We start from the raw sequence: 26,519 nt of genomic DNA on the forward strand, positions 1-26,519 counted from the left end.
CTGTAAGCCTAATCATTTTGAAAGAATTTTGTTTAAGCCTTAGGTGATGGTTCACTTCTGGAAAAGGATGACTTGTCATCTTCCGGTTAGGGGCATTAACCCAAGTGGATTAGCAAAAAGTTTTGGCTGTGACTGATTAATCTGGAACCGACACTACAGCTCCTCAACTTGAATTGAATGAGCACTCTTCCAATCCAGATGGGATTTACTGCTGTGAACTGGAATTATCTGGAAGCTAATCATGGCAATGGGCCTGCTGATAGATTTTGAGAAAATTGCAGATTCACAGGAAGCCGGAAGGGAAGATATCGAAGAGCTAAAGCCCAAGACACTCTTGATGACCAAAGTCTAACGATTCTACGCGGAGGTAGAATAGATTGACGGAGTAAGCACACCCCTTCTAAACAACCTTCTCACCATCAAAGCTACGCTTGAGTATCCATCAAGGTTATATAGGCTACTGCCCAGGGATCAATCCATTATAGAGCGGAGCTGCTTCTGCCACAGGCAGACAGACATTTACAGACATCACAAAACAAGTACAGCCCATGATGATTAGCAGTTACCGAAAAGCATATCCCTCCCTACTCTGGATACAGAGGTTTTTGGTCTAGTTGACCTTGTTCAGTAGTATGTTGTCACATACAGAATGATCCCAAGCTATACACTAGGATCATTGAAGATTTAAGAGACGGAGGTTAAAGTGAGCCAGATTATTTGACGAAACTGCTTCTTTTGATTTCTAAAAGACCTTGCACACAATGGGCAAGGTCATTAAAGGCTAGGTGAACCCTGATTCAACTTAACTTCCTGTCATGAACCGAATGGCACTTGAGTTTGGAGCAGAGTAAATCTTTCACAAACTGTTTGGCGGACACTGGAAAATAAGATTTTTCAAAAAGCATATACAACTGTTTTCGTTATATAAAGTTACGGTATTATTTTGGTAACAGCGAAACATTGTATAGACTATTATGTTCAAGATCATGGAAGACATAAAAAACGAATATGGGTTCATAGGCACCTTCACTTAGTCTACCCACCTAAAAGGGGGCACGCATGCTTATCCAGATTGGTATTTTTTTTCAAATAAAAATAATCGGACCCATTTCAATTCAAATAACATATAATTGATTAAATGCACGTTATTCAGGTAGGACTTCTCTAAACATAACACTGATATTATGTGCCTTTTACGATTAACATTGCCTCTTCATTTTTTCTTTAAATATTGATGTAAGCAATATAGATTAATTTGTTTACAGGGGAGTAACGAAAGTCTGAGGTGAGAATATTCAACTTCATTCACAATGGCTGACCATGTTTCTGTGGTGGCATTTCATTTGAGAGGATTTCAGAAAGTTCTTAAATCATGATATGCGGTTCGACCGTTTAATGGTATGTTCTAAAAGTACATTAACATTTCAGGGTCAATGGGTGAGCAAGATGAATCCCAGACATTGCTGTGCATTTATTTTCATATGGTCTACATTGTAGTATAACAATATTTACAAAAAAGAATGCTGAGTAGATGTGCGATTTCTGTAGCACGAGTTTATGGTTCAGAGATGGGTACATTTCAGGACATCATTAGTCCTAATATACCAGGATTTCTAATTTTGCATTGGATTGTCCACAGCCGTGAGTTAATTGGTCCCACACAATCAACCTTTGTCACCGAGCCACTTAAATTGGACAATTTTAGATCTGAGGCACAGTAGCAGGGACAAACAGCAAAGACATATTGAAGATTGATCTTGTGTGCAATGATCTAAACAAATTTTACATCAGCAATGCTGATACATACATGTACAATTTATAAGCCCTAGCTTTCTGGCACATGAGCCATTAACTCACTTCAGGAAAAATAAATGTCAAAAGAACCTTGAAACTCTTGAAGAAACAAGGGGCACCTATACAAATAAAGTACATAAAATGTTAGCTTAGAATTAACTGCTACCTAAATGTTTAATTAATAAAACATTCTGTATTCATCTAGGTTTAGATCCCTGGTAAAAAAAAATAAGGGTACTTTGGATCGATTTTTGGCTTGAAAATGTTTTCATATTTCTAATATACATACAAACCATAGGCTACATTCACTTGCAAGATTTACAATCAAATGAGTAGTCATCTTTTCTTCTGGACTGTAGATCTCCAGAGAACCATTTGATATTTTAATATTTCTAAATGTGTATATACATATACACAAATATGTATATGTAAACATACACATAATGTATAGTATACATACACATAATGTATAGAATACTACATAATATGTTTATATATGTATATGCACAAATACAGCAATCTATAATGCAATGCATCATCACTTTATATAGTTGAAATATGAACTTACATTGATTGACTGATGTGTCAATACATTCCCACCTGGATTCTAAGAAATATCGTGTATAGGAGGAATCAGTACTCTTGAAGAGAAAATATCCTACATGGCAAAATTAATAGGTGTAAATCTTTGTATTTACAGGAAAATTTGCATGAAGTTGAATTATACAACATTAGGGTAATATTCTGGAAACCTCAGTTGTATTTGAAGATATGTTAAACCTCCCGACCAGCAGATGTTCCCGTCTCCTTGCCTACAGACTTGACCGTGGAACAAGAAGTCTCTGAAGGTGCTTCATCGTTTGTGTTCTGTGATAAAGTCTTGCCTAGCACCGTTTTACTACCGACAAAATCCCGGGCCCTCTGAGGTAAAGCTGTACACGTGTTACCATCTCCTTCGCAGTACTTTGAACGCGCACCACGCAAATCCAGGGGATCAGGCTCTGTTGCCACTTTACATGGGTCCGATTCTCCTGGCATTTTGTGGCTTTGGGTGTCACACTTTACAGTGTTTTTGATCCCTGATCCCGTGCTCTTTGGGAGGCTCTCCGTCGACAAGTCTTTACTGGCCTGCTCGTGAGACGAAGAACCAGTCAAATGTTGTTGCTGCTCCTTAGTAGTTTGGGGAGAAACTGGGCCACACACGGCCGGGGGATCCTGTGATGCATTTCCTGATTCTGAAGAACCATGGGAACTATAGTGGGAGGATTTCCCTGATATTCCCTGACCGCTCACTGCAACAAATGAATGGAACATTTCAGTAAAATCGAAATAACATTCTGATGATAATACAAATGATGCATGAATGGAAAAATAATAAAAAGCATTAGTTACCACTGGCATCCTTTTCCATTGTCTTTTTCCCCTCAGTGAAAGGGCAGGGCAGGACCTTGGCAGGCGTGTAAGTGTTGAGAGAAAATTTCTTCCCAGCAACTGTAGACAAAATGCATTATATTAACAAACAACCTGAACAAGAGCATAGAAACCAGCCTTTTTTTTTTAAATGGTTCAAACCTGTGGATGTGGAGGTATCAAAGTCGGAGGTATGGCTTCTGGCAATGGAGGCCAGGAAATCGTCCACTTGCTTGAGTGACAGTGAATTGTGCAGAGTCTCCAAGGGACATATGGATGGAACCATGGAGTATAGCTCAAAGCCTAGAGGGAGACAGCAACATTGCTTAGTGTAGTCATAAGGAAGTTAACAAAACTGGCTTTCGATTAAATTAGTTTTTGGGGTAATCAGAGGCATTTTTTTTATTTATGATTACATTATCTGATATATTGAAGATACAAAAGCTCTGCAATTTTGTATGTATATTTTTGGGTTTGTGATTCCCTACAGCTCAGGTTTTTACAGAAGCGCCTAAAATGAAATGGATTTAAGTTAAGTGCAACATTTTATATAGATTTACTTTTGTGTTAGTATTTCCTATATATCAAATATAGGGTACCTCACCTTATTAGTAATAAAGGCTGTGACAACCAATAAGGAAACAAAGAACTACAAATGTAATGAAATAAACATGATGAAGACTACATCACATAAATAAACAAACAAACTTTATTGTATTATCTGAACAGTATGAAACAAGGCTGACCGCAGTACTCAGCAGTTACAGTATCTTCGGAAAGAATTCGGACCCATTCCCTTTCTGCACACTTCTTTGTTTTGCATGTTTAATTGATAACTGTTTTGAAATCAAATTGATTATAAGCCATTCATCTAACAATAAAAGCCATCAATTAATTTGCAAATAGCCAATTATACCAATAAATCGGAAATTACTATTTTAGATAAGTATTCAGAGTCGTGGCATTATAAATTGGTGGCACTATGAATTTATATAAGGGTATAAAACCATAAGATTAGGCCCCAGGACTGAATAAGTAGTTACTTGATCAAGAACCAAATGGTCACTCTAACAGTTTCACAAGATCTTTGCAGAGATCGGAAAAACCTGCCAGAAGGACAACCTGACAGAGGGAAGCCCCTCTTGAGGTAAAAGGCATGTGGAAGCCCGCCAGGAGTTCACCAAAAGGCCCTCAAAAGGGCAGCATGAGGTAGGTCTTCTCTGGTGAGTTGAAAGAGATGAACAGTGCCAAATACAGAAGGACCCTTAAAGAGAACCTGCACCAGGGTCCACACAACATCTGACTGGGGGCGGAAGGGTCATCTTCCAGCCCAACGACCCAAATAATATAGCCGAGACCAGGTCTGTGAAGGACCTTCAGTGGCCCCACCAAAGCAATCATAGACCAGACCTGAAGATGGCAGCTTAGACACTCATCATCCTGTTGGAGAGGATCTCGCAGGAACAATGGAAATAACTGCCCGAATCCATGTGGTTAAGTCTTGTATTGACTGACCAAAGAAGACTCAAAGCTGGGATTGCAGCTAAAGAAGGTAATTGTGGTACGAAGTACTGAATAAAAGTGTATGATGGTTTCAGCATTGTCAAGACAGCAGAAAGAAAAAGAAGAGATCAGATTATGAACTCAACCAATAAAAAGCCCCCTCCCCCCCTATGTTTCTCCACCATCATCAAGTTTTGCATTTGACGCACCTGTGACTGAAAGGCAAGATGAATTCCCTGAACCAATCAGGGAAGAGATGCCTTGATTGGCCAGAGAGAGCCAGTAGCAATCTCAATTCTAAATTGCCTCATAAAGAGGAAGGAAAGGTCAACTGGAAAAGCACTATTTTTTTTTAATAAATCTGCAAAAATGTCTAAAATAGTTTAGTCCTCATTATGGTTCATTGTGCCTTGATTGAGGGTCACAAACTGAATAGAAGTAGAAGGGGTCCAAACATTTTTCCGAAGCTGCTGTATACCAGTTTAAGCCATAGGGTAAACTAATTCCCAGATTACAAAACATAAAAGCTCAATGACTTATTTCACTGAAATAATGACACATTATGGCCATATAGACAGCTTCTGTGATATGGCTGTGTCTGCCAGATTGTGAATCAAGATACCAAATTTAGATCAGATTCCTTTATAAAACCCAAATTTGGGTTGCGAAATATGGACCTCTGTATCAGAGAAAACAACTCCCTTATCTAAGATCTAAGGACTCCAATCATTTTAAAGAAAGCATACCTTTAAACATCTGTACATCTACATAAGGAGGGGGAGGGACACCATTGATGTTTTAAATGAAAAACTCATTATTAAAAAGAGCTTGGACTAAAATCAACACTAATACAACTAATGAGAAGAATACTAGATAAAATGAATGCAACATGATAAAAACACTTACCACAGAACACACTGGATAAGACTGACCCATTTAGATAAGCAGATCAAAACAAAACAAAAATAGATCTCAAAATTAACAAACTCATGAAAAGTAGTTAGATGTTATGTTAGAAACCACAACTGATATAAAAAATGCCATAGAAAGATATAATGCAATGCAATTTGAATATAATTGTCACACTAAAAATAAATTGAAATGTTTTATAACAAACAACATCAACCAGAATTCCAAACAAACATTGTATTATCAGAACATAATTGAAAGGCTTTTTCTACTTACATTTACCATCACAACTAAGTTAAACGTACCTAGTTACAGCACAGAATACGAGAGAGAAAATCCAGTCCTTTTAAAAACCAAAATAACTCTAAATAATTGAGGCTGTCATAGCCCACAATTGTCTTGCCTGCCACTCTTTGACTCTTTAAACAAAGGCCTTACTATTCATGAATTCAAGAGGCTGACTGTGTCCCGGTGGCGTAGAGATGCAACAGGCCAAAAATGTGTATTGACACTCAGGGATCACGGCAGAAGAAAAGCCAATTATAAATAAAGGGTTAACACAAAGATGCATCTTATTTAACAAAAAGCAAAACATACCATTGGTTGGGTGTCTCGCAAATGATATTGAAAACCTTTTTACGCCAGAACTGCGCGTTGCTTCTGAGAAAGAGAAAGACAGGCAACTGAAATGTACAAAGACTAGCCAGAAACAATAACTAGAAGCCAAATAAAAATCCAGTATTAAATGGCATGCAGAAAGGGGAAAGCGGTAATGAGCTTTGTTAAGGTAACTTCAGCCAGAGTAGAGTGGTTAAAATTGACACAAAGTTCACAAAAAGGGCATAACCTCCAACTGACCTTAGTTTTAGCCACTACTACTAAATTCAGCTTTGCCTTCACACCACATCTAACCACTACAGGGCAGGGATTTGCAGCACAGCACATGAAACCAATATCTATAACAATTCAAGCAATAACAAACAAAAGCCTTAACATAACACAACCACATATTAAAGACAAAAGACAAATAAATCTAAGGAACAACTACCTCGATTTGCAAGGGAGCCAAAAAGTCAATAACGAGAACTCAGTAACATTACCTCATACCTAACAAAGAAAGAATCACAGGGTTAGGCGATGACTTAACGTGTGCTATAAATCTATACCTAGCTAGCCGTTTCTTCCCATTACAAAACCTATTTGATTTTCGACAAAAGCCTTCGATAGACAATATAACGAAAGAATACATTTTCCTTGAATTCAACTGGTACCGCGGCATAGTTTTGTAAAGTTCTGATAGCAAACCTCACACTTTATCCAAGTAAAGTGCTGTAAACCAGGAACAAACCGTCATTACTCATACAATTCTGCATCAACCGCAAGATGTTCAAAGGGCTTTGAAAGGCTAATTCAGACTGCAGCAGCTAAACAAGAATTTACCATGACTAACACAATGCCTGGAAATTCAGCAACTGACTGAATTTGGCAGTCTGTAATAATGTTCCAATGCTATTGGAATCCTTAAAATAACACAAATGTAACTGAAACAACATACTTAATGTCAGATAAAATAATCGAGGACGTATGTGAAGTTTCAATCAAATATGATGTTTTGAAGAATGGTTTTAATATTTTGAATTGTTACTATATGGCCACCTTTGGGTGAATCATTGGCCATTCTTATAGTTGATAATCAACTCAAGTACTATAACACCACATTTCAGAATTGAACCATTGCAATAGCATTCCAAGGTTCACACTCTTTTTAACCCATTTCCCAAGCATATTCCATAACCTAACTATGCTCACAGAGGTTTATATTACACAATATTAACTTTCATTAACACCCATCTAGCCTGGCCCTGACATACTTAAAGTATAACTTTTTCAAACTGGACCTTATTTTGCAATCATTTTGTGTTCAAGAGACTTATGTGGTCAACTTGGAAAATGCTATGTTCGCACAGGGAAAAGGGACGGCTACGATTAAAACGTAGGACCATTGGGTTTGCATCGCCACAGTGTGTGCAGGGTGGTCAAATATACCACATGAAGGACTACGTCAGCATCTGGTATCTGTAAATATTTGGCATCTGTAAAATATGGACCCTTGCATCCCACTCATCCCAAGATTCGCTGAGATTGCGAGGAGCTGTGTGCTTTAGCAGCACTGCTCAAGCAGAGGCTATCACGATACCGAGATGGTAGGAAATCATTTAAATTTGTTGCAAGTATAATCGGGGGCCTTTAGGTTTCATATCAATCTGTTAAGGCTGGTCAAACGTTGTGGATCACGTTCTTAGTTTGGTCCAAACAGCGAACCCCAGTGAGTGGTGTACTCAACAACACCAGATGACAGCGCTGTTGCATTTTCTAGCCATGAACAGTGGCCGCTTTCAAAAAGGAGAATCATCATACTAGTCTTCCATCACACCTGCCAGTTTAGAGCCCTCAATGCATTTTCTTTATAACTTGGTGTTTGCCCGAACATGTTGGTTGAATGCCTGTTCCGGGTTAGATTGTATTTTTATGTCTCTTGAATGTACTGTTTATGCTTCAAATGGCTGTCTATTCATGTCGATTGTCCAATAACTTCTGCAAAAAAAACTCCCCGTCATGACAACCGTCCATTTGAAGTAAGGTCAAAGCATCGTTCTGTGAGCAGAAAATATCATGATTGCTGAAGATCTTCTATCTATAATTAACTGGAAGCATCTTAAGAAAGCAGTAAGGTCCACAAAATGGAATAAAGCAAACCAGATACCTTTTCTGCGATGGCTATGAAGTATATTTTGTGGGCGCATAAATTCTGCTTAACACAGCCTTTATGAAAAAAAATAAAGATCAATAATGTGAATTGATCACATTTTATTGCTATTGATCAATAATGTTATTTGTGAGATCACTATTGATGAGCATAACTACACATATATCCAGGTAATTCTAGGCTCAAGCTAGTTAAAATTGTACACGACCATACACAAGAGAAAAACAATGATGACAACCGTTTCAGAAATCATGTCCAAAATCATAACAGAAGATTTGATAAACCAGGCATAGCGGCCACAACGAAAAGCCGTACTAAAAACGGCAAAATAACAAAAATCCTTTGACCAAATGAACGGACTCAAATTGATGAGGGGAATACGATGCAGATTACAGCAAAATGTATTTTCAATCTATGCACTATTGAAATTGTTTTGATTATGAAAATAATTTGTTGATCTTTTTCCTCCAAGAGATGTGTGCGTGTCTGCACATACCATCTAAGAAGCCAGAAGAGGTCAGCTTTTTGCGGTGCGCGCGAGCATAATCTTGTAGGTTTGGTGCGCTTGAGGAGCCCCCGAGCACCATGTTGCTAAAGAGACCAGCGCAATGAGCCCCTGATGAGAGTTAGAGAAGATACATACAGCAACCTTGTGGGCCAAATCCACACTATTGGAACGCATGCATCATGCATTTCATGAGATTCTTGCCACAAACGTGCCTTACAAGTTCCTTTGCATTTGACAGTGATGTCATACAGGGGGTAATTAAATACTTCTAACACAAGTACGAAAATAAATATTACTTCTACTCTTACTAAAAAAGTACATTTTGTCTTCAGGCCACATCATTTTGCAAATTTTGTTAATTTTTTTTAATATTGTTTATATATTTTTCCCTTCCGCATCTGATAATACGGAAGGTTTAATAATGTGATCACTTAACATGAAATTAATCAAATATGTTAAATAAAGAGAATTAACTACATGAAGTGTATATTGTATTACCTAACGGCAAGACTTATGTCTTTTTGGAAGAATTTAGGTCAGAAGACAAGACTACAATATCTCAGATTCGTTCATCGCCTTTAGTTGTGTGGCAAAAATCTTGCTTAGTAAGAGATTATTCAGTTTCAGATTAGGAAAGATTTTGATGCAAAGACAAAAGGTGTATTTAGAACATTCATCAGATAGCAAATAATAAGAAACATGAAACAAAAATCACACTCTTAACTTTTCCTAACTATTTTAAGAATACGGCTAATCTATAGAATCCATTGAATACTTACCGATTCCAGTAGTGAGCTTGACATCTGAGTGAAGTCTGCCAGGTCTTTGAAGATGGCCACTTTCAGTCAGGATCTGTCAAGAAGAGCGTACAAGAACTCGTCAGACCTATAAAACCAAGCTCGGTTTACAAGTAAAACATGGGAAATATTAAGATGAATGTTCTGGATGAAAGTTAGTAAGTGAAAAATAATGAGGAAAGGCGAGGGGGGGGGGGGAGGAGTCGGGACATGCATCTTCATCCTCATAAAACATGTATGGCACTGCAGGCATGAGAATGGGTGAGAGAAAGGTACTCCTTTGGGGAAAAACAACAAGGGATCATGTGTTTGCCTTCCTTCTCATTTGAGCTCTGGTCATCCCTCTTTCAGAAGTCGAGAATGACCCATTTGAGTATTATCCTTGCAACTTCTTTAAAATAACACCCATAGACATCACAATTTCTACAAATCAAATTAAAAGCTGAGGACTTGCCATAGCGCTGTGAATTTGTTGGCTGTTGTTTACCCCATCACAATGCAAATTGGATGTCCAAAAACTTGGTTTGAACACGTTTATAGGCATCCAATTCAAGGGATCTCCTTAAACACCCATTAGCCACAACACTAGCAAACAGAAAATAATACTTCTGCAGTCAGGCTACACACACACGGATGGGAAACTTGGGGGAATGATACTCCACAGAACTCCACAGTGATCCTAATTGACTGAAGGAATTCTAAGGTCATGAGCTACCTGTGTGTTGAATGCCTGAAGGCGACACAGGGGGTAAAACAACAGGCTAAATGTTACACATCAAAGCACTTACCTGAAGGGCTAAGGCAGCCCCTTGGCCCTGACTCTCATGTCTTGCCTCCATGAGTGGTGCATAGCCTACTGGATTCTGAATAGGAAATTCCAGTTATAGTTCATTTGCCTTGAAATTATGTTATTTTTCCTACCCATTACTGAGTCTGCTTATTTAGATCACGGCATGAATGTCCTCATATAAGTAAAGTTAACACACCAATATTTGCCTAGGAAGTTGGCCTTTTGTGTTTTCTTGGTACAAAAGGGCCTTCTGATCTGCTCCTTCTGCTGTGTGGCCAGTGTGTGGGGGTATTTTCTTAATGTGATTTTAGCTCTCATTGTTTTGATGAGGCAAGGAGTCCCAAGATCATCCACGAGTGGAGGTAAACACCCAGTACATACACAGTATGTGTATGTATCCTTTTCATTCATTCATAAGACAGGGACCAATGTTCATCTCACTAGCAAGTTAGAACCAATAGGATCTACAGCATTATCTGCATCGGTCATTGCAGAAATAACAACACTGTTAATGCAGCAAACTTTGTTTGCCTTGATGGAAATAGTGGAATGAAAGAAATAAATAAAACCAGCAAAATAATAAAATCATGTAACACAGGTTATAACACACAGAATGACCTAACAAGGTTTCACCTTCCTGCCAACCAGATAGCAAGTTTGGTTTTAACCATTACGGATTATATATGTTATTTGCAACCATCCAATGGTGTTGATGCACTCTGAATACTTTCCGTATGAAATGTAACTTGGTTAAAAACGTCAATGTTCAGACTAAAACAGTAGCCGTCTAGATGCAGTGCACATGATAACATCATAGTTAAAGGGGAATGGGGGATTTTGTTGCAAAACCATTTGTTTCACCATAACGGCTACCCTTCCAACACACAGAACATCAACCAGAAGGCTTCACAATGAAAGAAGCGCCATTAAGCCAAGTCGCCCTCTGACAGTGACTGCTTCAGTATAAAATATGGGCAGCTACCAATTAAAGTTAAAAAGGTAAGTCATACAGATTGGTGGTGTTAATGTTAATTTTCATGAGCAAAAGTGGGCAGACAGCCGTGCATGCATCAAGGTTATAGGTTTAATCAGAGAATGCAGAAAGAAATGTTTGTCAAGGCCAAATTTAACTTCAACGTCAATCGATTCAACACCATCAACATCTATGCCAAATCAGCAACATTAAGTATTGGACCTTAGAGGCATGCCAAACAACAAACAACAATTTCTAGACAAAGTTGTATATACACAACTATACAACTATAATATATATTAGATATTTTTAAGATGATATAAAAAAATAATAATTGTGAACGAAAGGTCACAAAAATAACCAATACACAATACAGAAAGACCTAAACAATCTTTTCAAGGATTAAAAGAGACATGGCTGTTATGGTACCTTAATAAAGCACAGAAAACTATATCACGTTGCCAGTCAACAAAAACTGTCACAAGGAACAACTAATTGTGTTTCAGCAGATGAATATAAAGAACTCTATGTTAAGTATACGCAAAGATGAATACAAGCAAACCAATTAGACTGGTTTCTAATATGCTATGAGCTAGGAAATAATATGTAGGAAGGACAGGAAAGGAAAATAAAGCAAATTGATGATTTGGGGTGAATTTAAAGTTGCTGGCTGCTGTAAATCGTTTTATAGCTGAAATAATCAATCATCAAAGCAACCATGCTTTACTTTCCCTGATGTGTTGGTCCATTGTTGTTATTACGTCACCAATATATAAATATATATTTGTTTGATGGACTTTTATCCTTTTTCAAACAGATGTTAAGAAATCTTAAGAAGATTGGAGCATAACCAAGTTAAAAACCAGGGATTAATTAACATCCTGTTTGACGGATCCTTTAGGAAAACTAAAATTGTATTAATCTAATCTCATAAATCCACTAATTTATTATTTTTGATAGATCAAAAGTTATTTTAATGTATTTTTGGATGCCAAAGAAGAGTGTTTTACTGATTGCTAAAGATAAACAGCCTTGAACTTTAAAATGACCATGTTTACATACATACAGAATATAAAGTAAAGAGTAACTAAGCTACATGGTTAAGAAGCTGACAAAAATGGGGGAAGATTATCAAATGCCTAATTTAATCCTAGTCCATGGCGATTACTTCAAGTATCTTTAGTATACATGAAGATAAATAAATCCAAGGAGAGATCCCTGTTCTGCTGCCTTAAGGCAACCAAGGCATTGGGATTGTACCTGCCACTGTTAAATACACAAACGCTGTACGTTGGGACACAAAAACTCTTATGTGAAATAAGCTGTTCTTTTTGCCTGCATGATGCCATGTTTGAACTGCACAGCATGTTGGTTGCAAGTGAAACATGGCAGCACCTTTACATTGATCTGCTGATTAGAAGTCCTTGAGACAGCTTCATTCCCCTTAAGCACAGACGTGCAAAAGACGAGTCGGCTTTGATTTTCTTTGAGTGTGATGGTAATGAGTTAAAGGGTGTAAAAACCTGTTGCCATGAGCCAAAAATACTGGATGTGAAAGCCAGTGATTTGGGGGAGACAGGGGAAGAGGTTATTTGGTCCCCTGATCTGCGTCTTCGACGCCCAGTACCAACACCACAGGTGTAATGAAGCCAGGTACCAATAGAGTCTGGGCTAGAGACACTCAGTGGACTCTCTTCCTGGAAGTGAGAGAGGGGTCAAAACAAAGCACACAGTCATGCCATATAACAGGATAAAACACGTTGCCGCCTCATACATGAAACATGAAAAATCAATCTATCAATCCTAGTAGCTGGCTGTGAGCATACACATTTGCATTCGTTTTCAGCATCAGTTCAGAAAGATCAGTCAAGTGCTCATACCCGATTAATACCCGAGAAGTGAAGATGTTCAAGAAGCACATTTAACAATTTGCATTTACAAAACCACCCTGTTATCTCTCCCTAAGGGGGCTAACACTGTTTTGAGTTGCAGCAGATCAAAAAAGGTTTAGTTGGTCATGTATGTCCTTAGTACATTGTATAAAACATTTTTCAGAGGAAGGATTATCACCTTTAAGAAGGTTCATTTTTCCAGGAGTTATTCCACACATTTGCAATATGAATGGTAGTGAGGAACAGTTCCATAAAAGGATGATGCTAGTAAAACTTACACTACATACTATGCACATAAACATTGTTTACACACATAGTTGTGTGTGGTAGTGTTTAATAATGGTAACAAGTCAAACTTGAGCTTTAGATAAACAGTCGACAAGCAATTAAGCACATAAAAGTCACCATAGATGCCCCCAATTCTGAAAAACCAACATAGAAAATATCAACAAAGGTTATGAGTAGGTTGTATCCTTTAAATTATCCTTTGTGTATGATTGTGCGTGCGTGTTCCCAAACCTTATTCAAAAACCAAGTACACTAGAAATTCATACTCTTTTAAATCATATTAGTCAATTTTGTAATGCTTAACATATATAGACTTAAATGACTATCGAAAGTTAGTAAGAGGTTAAATAAAACCAAAGATGGAGAGATGGATGATGTCGTACTTGGTCAACACCAACCGTTCGCTTTTCAACATTGATCAAGTCAAACTGAAAATGAAATCAGTCACTTACTTCCACGGAGCCGATCTTTTTGGCCCGGGGCATGCTGGGTTTCCTGTGGATGTAGATGGGGTCTGACACAAGGGGTCTGAAGTTCACCGGAGCCCGGTCTGGCTCGTCACGCTTGGCAGCACTGGCGTCCTCATCGCTGTCGGTAGCCTGGGCTTTTTTTTTCGGGCCCTCATTCTGGTGGGTGAGGAAAAATATATCTGCATCAACAATCAAGAGTTAACATTCAATTTAATTAGTGTACACAAAGGCGTCGGTTTTTGTTTGAACAATTGAGGTTTCTCGACGCATTCCTCTTCCTAAGTCTACATTCCTAGACCAAAGGGCTGATTACGGCTCCACGTTGACGCAACGCAAGGGTGTTTGAGGACCCATTACATCCTTGCGGACCCTCCTTGCGTCCACCGCAAGGGCCTGACGTGCGCCTCCCAAAAAATTGTAACCATCCGTCGAGGCGACGCAGCAGCGAGGGCCGTGATTGGTCCGCTCACTCAAACCTGCCACAGAGCCAAAACAGGTTCACGACTGCACCGAAGCGTCTGCTTGGTCCCGACGCGGAACCATAATCAGCCCTTTACAATGATCGCTATCCGTAATATGAACTGATCATTCATCTCGACAGCAGTCGGCGCCACAAGCCAACGCTTACATGCACCGTGGGACCTGGATACAGGTTGGTTTTTGATAACATGACGGTGTGCGGTTGCACCGCAACAGCTTGGTTTTGGATACCAACTCTCTCCAGAAGAGAAGGAACAGGGAAACAACCTCAAACACGAAACGTCTCCAAAACATGGATGCGTTACAGAATGTCCACTCACTTATCATAATCCCCCCGCGCCTGCTACACTGTTTGAAAGTCCGTTTATTTTTGCCGACAGTTTTCCAGACATAATGGTTGAAATATATATATATATATATATATATATATATATATATATGTTACATGTCCCTAGAATATAGCTGTTTACCTCGCGAGATGCTGGCCTGTAGCCAAAGCCAGCGGGGAGGTTTTTATCCTCCTCACAGCCTTTAGCCCCTGGGCTGAAGTGGAGCTCAACGTGGAACCGCTCCTCAGAAGAGGGGTCCTGTAGTCAACAGGGAGTCATAGTTACTCACTTCATTCATTCACAATGGAATAGAGCCTCAGGCTGCAATGTTATTTTTATTTCCATATTCAATTCAAAAGATATGTTTTGGTATGGCCACAATTGCTTTCCAGTCTATAGGCTGCCGTTTAGATATATACACACACACATTAAACATTGTAACATTAAATATAACATTTCAAAATTGCGTGTTCATGTAGTTGAACGAAGAGCACAGAACAATTATGCATGGCCACATTACTTTTCAAGTAAGTTCAATTTGACATAGCTTGTCATAACAATAACTCATCTTTGGAGGAGAGGAAGAAATATAACACACACACACACACACATGCACAAACACACTCACTCAAAGCCTGATTTCCTTCTTGTTGGCTTTGCATTGTGCTGTGAATAGTAGTTTAGAAGTGTGGAAAAATAGCCCAGAGTTGGATAGGAAATGTCACAGAGACGGAAAAATGATCAAATATAAAATCCAAAAACCAGAAGTACCTGAATAACAGTAATCCTATAATTATGATAAACCAGTGGAAAACAATGAGGTTTCAGCCCTTTGAGCATAAATCATTAAACATAATCCAATCAACAGTAGCAGATGATGCAGTACCTTGTTGGGATCCTCATAAAGCATGATTACAATCTGGGTCATGTAGTTCAGCTCGCTGACGACTTTCAGATAATCCATGGCAGTTTTCCACTGATCATCCTTCGCCTCCTGTAGAGAAAAATGCAAAAACGTACGGCAAATTGGAAAGTTGAATTGCATCTATATAACCCCCTCCCACACACTGACAAACAGTAAAATAAACAGTTCCCACATGGATAGACAATTATTTTGACCACTCAAATGTAACAATGTAATTTTGTACAAAATCACAACCTCTAGGGATGCATGGAAAAAATGTCACTACATCATCAATATCTTAAATCACATCGTCATCTCACAATGTTTTTGCCCATTTGATAAATAGAAATGTGTGTGTGGTAGTCACACTTTCCGTTGCAAAACTGTGAACATTAAATGTTTATCGTAGCTGGACACTTAGGTACTGTTTTTTGCGTCTGCGGGATCATTAAAAAGCAACTTTCGCAATAAAAGCAGCCTGTGGCATAATTTGTACTCACTTTAATTTCCCCAAAAATAACACAAACAAAAAAGCTCTTACAGCAATAAAATAAGCATCAGTTTGCCTAAGAGAAATGTTGCATCCCTTTCTCAATCACCAATTGCAGGCTATTGCATGAATAGATGGATCATATGACGTGAAATAAAACATGTTGAACCGATGCACCAACTAAGGCTTACGTCACAAAGGGGTCCGTAGTGCAGAATGGACAGCAGCGAATGGACATGGCTTTCACTGGTGAAATACAGCCTGGTCCTCACATGTCTCTCGGGGGACATCACGCCACGAGAATACCTGAAACGGTCTACCCTCAATTATGTACAAAAATTCTAACTATTATATTAAGCCACTCTATGCAATTTGTACATTAAAGCATTTTCCAGACAATTATTTTACCATGGGCATGTAACATCGAACAATAACATGTTGACATTGTAAGATATCCATGATTATGAATAACATGTAACCAAATATAAATGAGGCGGAAATCAGTGCCCAAAAAAACGTGGTACATATTCTTTGTTGTGGGAAAGTTGTATGGCTCCAGTCTCCAAGAAATAACCTTTCACTAGTTTAGGGAAACTATGCTTGAATACTTGTTCTTACTCAGGATGCAGCTTGTTCACAGTGTCGTCGTCTTGTGTCCTCTGGAGATCCGACTTGATCTTGCGAATTAGAGGTGTGCAGTAGCCTTTAGCGATGTCCAGCTTCTCCTCCTCAGTAATGCCATATTCCTACAACAGATTTAGAATAGTCCCATTAGCATTCACACCAGGGAGCATGTATAGTATACGTCTGGTGTAGGGTTATATATATATATAATATAAATATAGGTTAAAATAAATTAAAAACTCTCTGGATTGTTTTTTTTGTAAATTGTTGTCTTCATCTCCCATTTCCTAATAAGAAAGAAGGTGTATGTGGATTTTTGCTCATGGACAAAGAACCCAAAATAAATGTTAACACATCTATAAAATCGTCTGATTCCCAGAGCTCAAGGAGAAAACTTCTGAAAATGGCCCCCAGAGGCCTACCTGTGGGATGACGATGTCGGCCAGGGCCTTGGAGCGGTGGTAGATCTCCATCATGTGGTCCAGCTTGAGGGAGCTGTTGTGCTGCACGTCATACTTGATGCAGTCGTAGATGTCCGGGATCTTGCTGATGTTGTAACGTCCGTTCTTCATTTTGAAGTCCTTCTCCAGTTTAGACCAACGGCGCAACATCAGCTCCAGCGTCTCGCTGTGGTACAACTGGATGTCTGGTGAAGAAACGACACAAAAACAGGTTTAGGGAAGGAAAACATTCCAAGTATTAACTGAATGCTCCTGATGACTGTTTCAACGCACCACTACCAACTGCAACCAAAAAAGAAACAGAAAACAGAAAAAGACCATGCTACTCAAATCACGCCCAATACATTTTAGAGGAACAATTTACATAATGCAGAAAAGTAATACATTTCTTAGTTTAATTGAGATGTACCAGCTGACTTTGGGTCCTCCATCCGTTGTCTGATCTGCTGCGTTAGGTTCTGGATGAGGGAGTAGACCTTGTCACAGGTTTTCACCGGGTTCTCGATCATCTCCATGGATTTCACTAACGATGCGCCATTGGTTGGGGCCAGCTGGAAATAAAAACGTTGCCGTAAGACAGTGTTATGATCAAACCAATGTGTGCATGACTATGGCGATACCTCCTCCACACACTTTAATGAAATGATGTTCCCTGCTTTCGACTGGTCGAAAAACACGATTTTCTCGTCCACACGACCTAGAATTGGATTGTGGTTTCATCTGGATTTGTCATCCCAGCAACTGTCATGTCGATTCTAAAGACAAATGTTTCATGCGTCCACAAATGAGAGCTGAATATCTAAATACCTTTTCATAGTCTTCGGGGGTTAGGGTTCTGTCCCTCTGCAGGATGTCGTGGAGCCTGGCCTTGACCTTCTGTTGGCAGCTGTTGAGCGAGTCGCTGTCGCTGTCCAGCAGCCCGTTCATGTTGGCACTCTTCACCATCTGCACCAAGATGGGTGTGAGCTCCCCCTCCAGGGCCAGCAGGCCCTATGGGCCACATGGACAAAGACACACGGTTAGTATTTCTAGATTTACAGTATGTATGATGGCCCTTTAGGAAAGATTTAAGAGCTATCATTTGAGTGCAATTTGTTAGACTTGTCATTGTCGCCTGTCGGTTTTTGCTGAGTGGAATGTGCTCTGAGAGTTTCTGTTTCTAGTTGACTCTGCCTGCCTCTGTATGATACAATATTGATTTTACAGGCTCTGGGCTCATTTCGGAAAAATCAGGGCGTCTCCTCCCTGATGGGTTCGGGAAATCCATCTTGCCTGTCAATCACAGGAGCATGAACGCAACACACCTCATGTTCGGAGGGAGGGAGAAATGACAGCAATGAAAACAAATAGAATGCGAGAGGAACTGGGAACAGACCTTCGCAAAAGCCGCAGCGGTCATTTGCACTCTGCCCTCGTCCGACGCGTATATCTTCAGGTCATGGCGGTAGGTGCTGTGTAGGCGCAGAAGACCGCAGCCTGGGAACCCTGCGTAGTCACCTGACCAAGACCGTTGAACGCGTGGTTAACAAAGAACGACAGCAATATGTGTGGAAGCTGTCGTGGTTAAAGCTCTTTACAGACCAACAAAACCCTAAAACAACACACGGTAGATGACGACGAGGAAGGTAGTTGGTAATAAAGAAGTTATATATATATTAAATTAACTCAAATTGTCTATAGGTTTAACGCTAAACATTTATCATCACGGGTAGTTTTGGGTTATCGGCCAACATCGACCAAACGTTCTTGACACGCCCCCAAATTCTGAGTGTGACGAATTTAAATAGCCACAGCCTGAACAGCAAAATATAGCCCCAGCATTAAATGACTGAACAAAGTGTCTCTCCCGCCTACCTTGTCCTCCAGGGTACATGCAGCGGAAGGCCCTGCCCAGTTCCTCCGCCTGCACTCTCCCTGCTGGGGTCAGCTCCCCTCCCCACTTCAGCACCAGCAGCAGAGATGGGTCCTTCCTCCGCACATCTGAGGGATAACGCACAAGCCAAGATGGAGCCTCAAAGCAACGCATGAAAGGGTATAGAAATAAACTTTTTGATGGAATAATGACGAGGAATCCATTACCTTCCTCCTCGCTAGAGGCTTTTGGGCAACCATGGGGAAGGTATGTCATCTGCACTTTGCGATTGATGCCAGAAAAATGGCCATACCTGAAATAAAAAATGTGTGGAATAATTACTAAAACATTCCATTTTAACACTAGGTGTGAGTGTGTTTGGGCATTACAAGGCGTATCAAATCTGCCATGCACAGGGAACTAGTTACATCACAAGTAGGAGAGTCCACCCAGATGCATGCTGAATAGATCAGTCTAACAGCCTACCCAGTAGACTGTATCTAGGTGGATATGCACACTTGTCAGATTGTGAAACGTCTAGTAATGGCTAATCACACTGATACCTGGTGGTAAAGCAGGGGCCCTTTAATGTCTTTAAACGACATGCTTACATTTCAAGGACCGTTTTGAGTTGTTCCAGTTTTGCTTTGGATTCTTCAATTTCACAGTCTGTTTTGAGCCCGAGTTCAACCAATAGTTGTCGAGCAATATCCAGCACTTCCTGTAGATGTATGCAATAAACATTATCAACCAACATATTAATCACAAACATAAACATCATAAGTATCATAAGTATCGTCGCACCTGAAGTTGTTTAGGCTTCTTCAGCTTTAGCTTTCCAGTTTTGTACCCATCACATTTCTCAAAGAGATCAAAAAACCTTAACGAGAAACAACAAAACACCATTACAGATACATAACATTTTGTTGGTTATCAACTTGTGTATTGAAGCGCAGTGCTTATAGCTAAGATGTTCATGCAGAATACCTTTGGTGGCGAACCTCCATCTTCATTTTCTGCTTTGGGGTTCTGTCCCCATGGCGAATGACCGCAATGACACAACGCAACTCCATCCTAAGGTATTTTGGTAGGAAGGCAATAATTTAAACATTGTTTGAAAGCCAGAGACACACTAAGCCATGAAGGGATCGTTCATAGGCTACGTACATGGTACCAGAGGTAGTAGGGACAATAGGAATGTCTTCAGCCTCCAGAGGGATGGACCAGGGAATCTGGAACTGTGGAGCCAGCTCCCTCATGATGATATTACTGCAAGCAAGCCCCCACATTTATATTTGAAAACAATCACCCTCTTATCAAATGGAATGAAAATGGTTTGATTATGTTTGGTTTTTGTAACACATTTGAAATGATTCTCAAAGTCAAATCTTGATGATCATTCAATGAATTCCAATGCCAGAAAAGAATAAAGAAAATACTCTTACCCAAGGATTTTCGCACAGTCATCATAGTACTTCATTGAGTTCTTCACAAAGCTAAACCCGTTGACGTCGCAGACATACGAATGTCCATTGGCACGCAGTAAATCAAAACCACAGACCGTTTGCTGTGTAGAACAAACAAAATGAAAATACAAATATAAACAAAAACCAACAAGTCAAGGCCAATGTGTTTTATTCACTGAAAAGTGAATAAAAAAGAGAAGTGGACAATATTGATTACATTTAAAAACCAACCAACAAAATCAACAGATCAAGCACCTGGATATCCATTTACGCACAAGAAACAGGTACAGTACCTATCCTCGCAAAGGTTCAGTGACATGGGTGACGCGGGCCACACGTCCCCCCCAGTATAAACAGAGAAACCCAGTGCACCCAGGAAATGCTACCATCATAGCTATTTGCATGCCTAACAGTCATGCAAATTACCAGCAACCTTGTTTCCTTGCTACCTTGCTAGCTACCTCCTCTGCATGAGCAAAACCCATTCAAAGTGCCTCCAATGAGATGGACAGCGGTGACTGTTTGAATCAAACAGCTGACCTTTGGCTCTAGAAGGCTAGAAGGCTTGTCAGGAGTGAACAGCGTCATTCGCGCTGCACCAGTCGAGCCGTATGCGCCGCCGAAGAATTTGCATCTATTCGGGTCTTTGCATTGACTTTGTATGCATTCATTCGTGAACACACCTTTGCAAATCCTTTTCCAGGGCAACAAGCTACAATTCCAACACTGACCTTTTTGTTCGAGTGATAAGCCTTATTTAGAAAGTAGCATCTGATAAGACTAAATGCGTCGAAAGGTATTTACCAAACAGATTTACCTTGAAAGCCAGACACACTTTCCAAGCAATAAGCTTCTCTCTGGCATTGAGGATGACCGGATACCGAACCTCCTTGCCCTCACTGTCCCGCTCCACTTTGCCATCAAGGGCTGGAGACTTCCTTGCTTCAGCATGGGCGTAGTCAGGCCCCACTGTGTACACCTAAAAACACACACAGGCATTAACACATATTATCAGACTTTGCCATTACTCTGTCTCATTCATCAATCTCAGAAAAACATCTAGAATAGAGACGTACCTTGACATCAGTGCCATCTGTTGGCATAAACTCCTCATAAATATAGGAGCCTGTTTTCCTGACATTGCTCTCCGGTGAGTAAACGCTGCTTCTGCTGCCAATCTAAATGGGAAAAATATTGGATGTAATAAAGAAAAAAAAAAAGCAAGCATATTGGCCAAAATGAGTCACCTCATAATTTCTGTTTCTTTTTACATCGATTCCATGCCCCTTAACCAAAATATCTAAAATCATTAAAGCCTTCAACATGCCATACATGCAATAGACCATGTTCTTTAAGCCCATGTATAAATATTAAATTCTGTAAAGCTAAACTTGTGTATATCTACGGTTCTGGAGGCAGGCCTCACAAAACCGTATCAACAATGAAGACGGAATTTCAGCAGCACCTTAAAGAATCAACTGATTTGGCCCAAGGTAAGCCTTGTGTACCTTCCTGAAGAGACGCTGGCTGCCGCCCCCGGCCGAGGTGGGGTAGTAAATGTAAACGTTGTGGTCCTCAGCGCTGACTGGTTTCTCCACGAAGGGTTTCTGAAAGACTTCCCCGTTCACTTCAACATGGTCCTCCCCTTCCACCAAGTTACATTCTGAGGAGGTGACACAGTAGTTAGTGCTCTAGCTTACCGCCGACTTCCTAAAACACCATGCACTATATTAACTATACACAATTTATTTATTTTTTGCCTTTTGTGCATTGACTATAAAATGGATAATTCAGGATGCATTCTGAATTTGCCAGACAGAAAGCTGATGTCTATCGTACTTCCATTTGCATGATGCGACCAAAAGTTTGGTGAAAAATATTGGCAATAACTCAGGTACTTTGAAAGGGCTATTATAGATTTTTGTATAATTATATATGACTGTATTCATTATATTGTTATTGAAGTTATTGTTATTGTTAATGGAAAAACAAATCAACACAAATTATAATTTAACATATTTGTATGACTATGAACCATGACTTCTGTTTTTTACCCCCACTAACCCTCTGGTCTCGCGGGATCTCGGTTGAGCACAGCAAAGCGAGGTAGCTGGATCCCTTCGTCCTTCAGTATTCTGTACACTTCCCTCCTGTAGGAAATGTTGGTTGATAAACAAATAAGACAAGTCATGTCATCAAGACCCGAAATCACATTACAATGGACTGACCTTTATGTCCACTGAACAAGCTCACCTGTCTTGAATAGAGTACTGGAAGTCCAGGTCATTAATGATAAACGGGTTTCTTAGTTTTTCATAAGCCACGGCCTTGTCCAAAGGAAAGCCTAGTGGGATCAATAATGTATTTTATCGTTCAGCCTTTGTGTTCAACTGTGTGGTATCAAACCATAATAACAAAGAAAACGGGAACAATTGGCTCTAAGGTTTCCTTGATTAGTCAGAGATGTTGCAAATAAATAAGACACAAAAAAAGTAAAAACATTAACCATCGGGTACCTGCTTAGTAGTCGTCATGTTCATTATGACTAATTATACCTGTATGTTCAGTTTGTGTTTCCACCGCATTTTCACTTACAGTGGGGGATCTGATCTCGATGGACAAACAAGGGCCCTTACCTTTGGAGTGAAAGGAGATGAGGCAGTCACAGTGGGGCCAGTCCTCGACAGGTTCGTTGAGGATGACGTCCTCCTCCAGAGTCACCACGGTGATGTACTTAAAGAGACACAAGCGCTCCAGGATCTCCTTCATCGGTTTGGATTTGGACTTCTTCGACATTGCACAAATGCCGACCACTATCTGCCTCTCTGGTGGCTGAAAGAAGACAACAAAAACTGTTTGATTAAATTTAAACAGATTGATAAAAGATATCAGGTAAATGTAGGCATGGTGAAACAATATTCTTACTTACACAAAAAGAGCACACAAAAAAAAAGAGTGCTGGCATTATAATGGAATGTGTTCTGTAGTATACAATAACTTGTAATTACTTTGTCAACATCCTGCCAATCGTCATTGTCTGCCTGACCATCAACTCTGATACAGGAGCTATTGATTTATCCTAGTTGTCCATTAGCAGGACAAAGATGTCTACAACATGAACAGTCACTGAGATGGTGTTACATCCTCTATATTCCAGCATAACTAAGAATAGTTAAAGTGCTGCCCAGTAGATGGGGTCATTGGCTGATGTATTACAAATCAACAAACGTTAACATCTATGGTTGCCAGACTTTAACCTCTTAACCACCACCATCTTTTTCGAGAATCTAAATGACAGTGGTATCTTTGGAACTGATACACCTTGTTGTTTAGGTGGATATTACAACAAAGTGCTGCAACTTTTCATCTAGAAGTAAAAAACATTTTTTTAAAAACGTGAAACAAAAATGCACGCCTCGAACACCCCACTAACCCATTTATTGAACTATACTTTTCAAAACTGTACACCTTGGCCTGGAAAGCAAATTTGCAGGGACAAAATAAACATGAGGAAACCAGAAAGGACTGTATATGAGAAGAGCACAGCCTGTGACTAGGGTTATATAAGGGCAGTAGAGTGGAACAAGACTTACTATTGGATACTGTGTGTCCAATAGAAAGGACAACGTTAATCCTACCCCTCAAAACATAGCCAGATTGAGAAAGATAAATGGTTTACCATTTTGTGATATATTATACTTTCACCACACACATCAGCTGCCAATAGAAAAAACTAGAAGACTTAACAAGAAAATCACAGATTTAGCTGACCTGGAACTTAGGTTTTAACATAATATGTTTCCTTATTAATGAGGAATCTTGTTTTATGAAATGGCAGAACGACAGCAACAGACTCTAATCCCTGGCCTGTCATTGGCAAGCCCTGTTCACACTTCCATCTGTCATTGGAACTGTCCAACTGTTACTGAACTAAGGGCATCAGAGTTTCCGTGGAATTGTACTGTGGTGGCATAGTGCACAATTCACACCATTTAATTTACGTTTTAAAATGTGTCTCGACACTCTCTCACTGACTCCAGAACTATTGCAGTATGCAACTGCGGTCAGTGACACGGTGGGGAGACGGCAAATGTAGGCCACCACTATAGAGTAATACAACATAACCACACACATTGAAAACTATAGATTGATGAGACGATGATGACAATTCTGTCCCTTAATCACGAACCAAAACATAATACTAAGCTAACAAATACGACAGATTTCGCAAACAAACAAGGTAGAACAGGTAAAAAAGGAAATACAGACAGTGTGCAACTCTCAGCTCTAGGCCTTGTGCACCTCACCCTTTTCTCAGGTCAGGTCTAAATCCTGGTAATAATACAGCGCGTTATTTCAGGTTCGGGATATATTTCTGAGCTTTATACTTATTTTGGTGTAGTAATACCAAAATTGCCAGTTATCATGCCACCCCCCCCTTATAGGAGGACTCCAAGTTGCACATTACGTAAACCGGCTGAAGCTCAACCACATGTATGTTGTTATCAACAGTTATACTCATGCTTACTTAACATGACCTCCAACAGGGCTTAGGTTTGTATGCAATAGGGCCATTTCTAACATGGTTTCCTCAGAAACCCAGTCTCCAAATGCCACGCAATGCAAGCCGAAGCAGGGTTTTGATTGTTATTGATGTTGCCAGGGCAATTGTTTTATTAATTTAACCTTTATTTTAACTCAATATTTTCAGAAGGCAATTCATTCAAATAAGATTCACATTGGGTTAGCACCACGTGGGTAGTAGTCATGTAGGAGAATGCTTACCGAGTCATACATCTCATCGTCGTCTTCCTCCTCTTCCTCAACATCTTCGTAGAGACAGTCGTACCCCATGACTCTCCCAGGATCGACCAGCTCCTCTCCTTCGGCGTCATCACAGCCCACAAAAAATCGTGGATGTTCCAGGTTGTCAGGGGGCTCCGCTCCGGAGGACATGGCTCTCTCTCCAACACCAAATCCCCAATTTATTGCACTTCTCACAAATCCTCACATCGACATGGCCTCTGGTTCTCTCTTGCCATGGACCAAAAGGCTCAACCTTTGTCTTACTCACTAAAGTAAAAAAAAAAAAAAGGAAAAGATTTAAAGTCAATTACAAGGGGTTGAATCACTAGGTTCAGACCTGAGGTTCACTCAGGTCTTTCATTAAGTGACCGAGAAGAGTTACAGAGAAAGCATTGTGCGATACTAGCGTTCTTCCTTTAACCAGGAGTTTCATTGAAACAAACAACTATTATGCACTGCAGAATAGCTCGCTCATCTTCGTCGATTCTGATACATCATAGATCGTACATAGTCGATGTTGATGTGGATGATATTTATAATGAGCTTTGACTGGCACGATGCTCATAGGACTATCCTAGGGTAATGTCAAGTTGACATTTTTGATTATAGCTGCCACTTCCTTCAGAATAACACACGTGGTTAACTTTAAAATCAAAGTAAGAGGGATGAATACTATGAATATAGAATAAAGTCAGATTTCTCCTTACCTTGGGATTGAATACTGAGACCACTGAGAGACCAACAAACTGAGAGTTTGTTGGTTTGACGATTGATTGTATACTGGCTATGCTAGCTAACGTTAACGTTGTTGATGTTCACAGTTGCATAAGTTGAACAGATGACTTAGAGCAATATCACAAGATACGACCGGATATGTTCTTTGCTAGAAATTGAGACTAACCATATGCTTTGGTTTAAAAAATAGAATAGCAATTGCTCCGTGTTTTCGATAGGTATCAAATCCAGTGCTGGTACGACATGTCTTCCTCTCCTCCACGGATTAGTA

At 39.7% G+C, this 26,519-nt stretch overlaps 1 protein-coding gene across 11 annotated transcripts; it reads right to left on the reverse strand.

Moving 5' to 3' along the window:
* Positions 1 to 1,802: 1,802 nt before the first annotated feature.
* ppip5k2 (diphosphoinositol pentakisphosphate kinase 2) lies at positions 1,803 to 26,499 on the reverse strand. 11 transcript variants are annotated; one of them, XM_079735730.1, is made up of 32 exons: positions 26,221 to 26,499; positions 25,493 to 25,780; positions 23,344 to 23,539; positions 22,961 to 23,051; positions 22,772 to 22,857; positions 22,216 to 22,370; positions 21,784 to 21,885; positions 21,525 to 21,686; positions 20,687 to 20,808; positions 20,409 to 20,510; positions 20,229 to 20,315; positions 20,046 to 20,121; positions 19,853 to 19,962; positions 19,469 to 19,554; positions 19,244 to 19,369; positions 18,765 to 18,886; positions 18,197 to 18,379; positions 17,799 to 17,940; positions 17,351 to 17,574; positions 16,923 to 17,050; positions 16,496 to 16,610; positions 15,797 to 15,904; positions 15,052 to 15,168; positions 14,084 to 14,257; positions 12,975 to 13,148; positions 10,477 to 10,551; positions 9,671 to 9,743; positions 8,880 to 8,999; positions 6,214 to 6,276; positions 3,367 to 3,507; positions 3,187 to 3,285; positions 1,803 to 3,086 (listed from the first exon to the last, which is right to left on the reverse strand). In XM_079735730.1, the coding sequence occupies exons 2-32, from the start codon at positions 25,661 to 25,663 to the stop codon at positions 2,569 to 2,571; spliced, it is 4,248 nt and encodes a 1,415-aa protein (XP_079591856.1). In that variant the 5' UTR covers positions 25,664 to 25,780; positions 26,221 to 26,499; the 3' UTR covers positions 1,803 to 2,568. The 11 variants fall into 11 exon arrangements, with proteins under 11 accessions (XP_079591856.1, XP_079591858.1, XP_079591861.1 ...); XM_079735732.1 differs by lacking the exon at positions 6,214 to 6,276; XM_079735735.1 differs by lacking the exons at positions 6,214 to 6,276; positions 10,477 to 10,551.
* Positions 26,500 to 26,519: the final 20 nt, after the last annotated feature.

The sequence above is a fragment of the Pollachius pollachius genome, assembly GCF_949987615.1.
Source record: "Pollachius pollachius genome assembly, chromosome: 4".
Lineage (NCBI taxonomy): Eukaryota > Metazoa > Chordata > Actinopteri > Gadiformes > Gadidae > Pollachius > Pollachius pollachius.

Bases quoted from the DNA above. Each gene is read 5' to 3' on its own strand.
- ppip5k2 (XM_079735728.1), bottom strand. From the start codon at position 25,663: ATGTCCTCCGGAGCGGAGCCCCCTGACAACCTGGAACATCCACGATTT. The intron at 23,540-25,492 runs GTAAGCATTCTC...GTCTTCTTTCAG, and splicing joins ACGATGAGATGTATGACTCG to CCACCAGAGAGGCAGATAGT. The intron at 3,286-3,366 runs GTTTGAACCATT...TTTTGTCTACAG, and splicing joins TGATACCTCCACATCCACAG to TTGCTGGGAAGAAATTTTCT.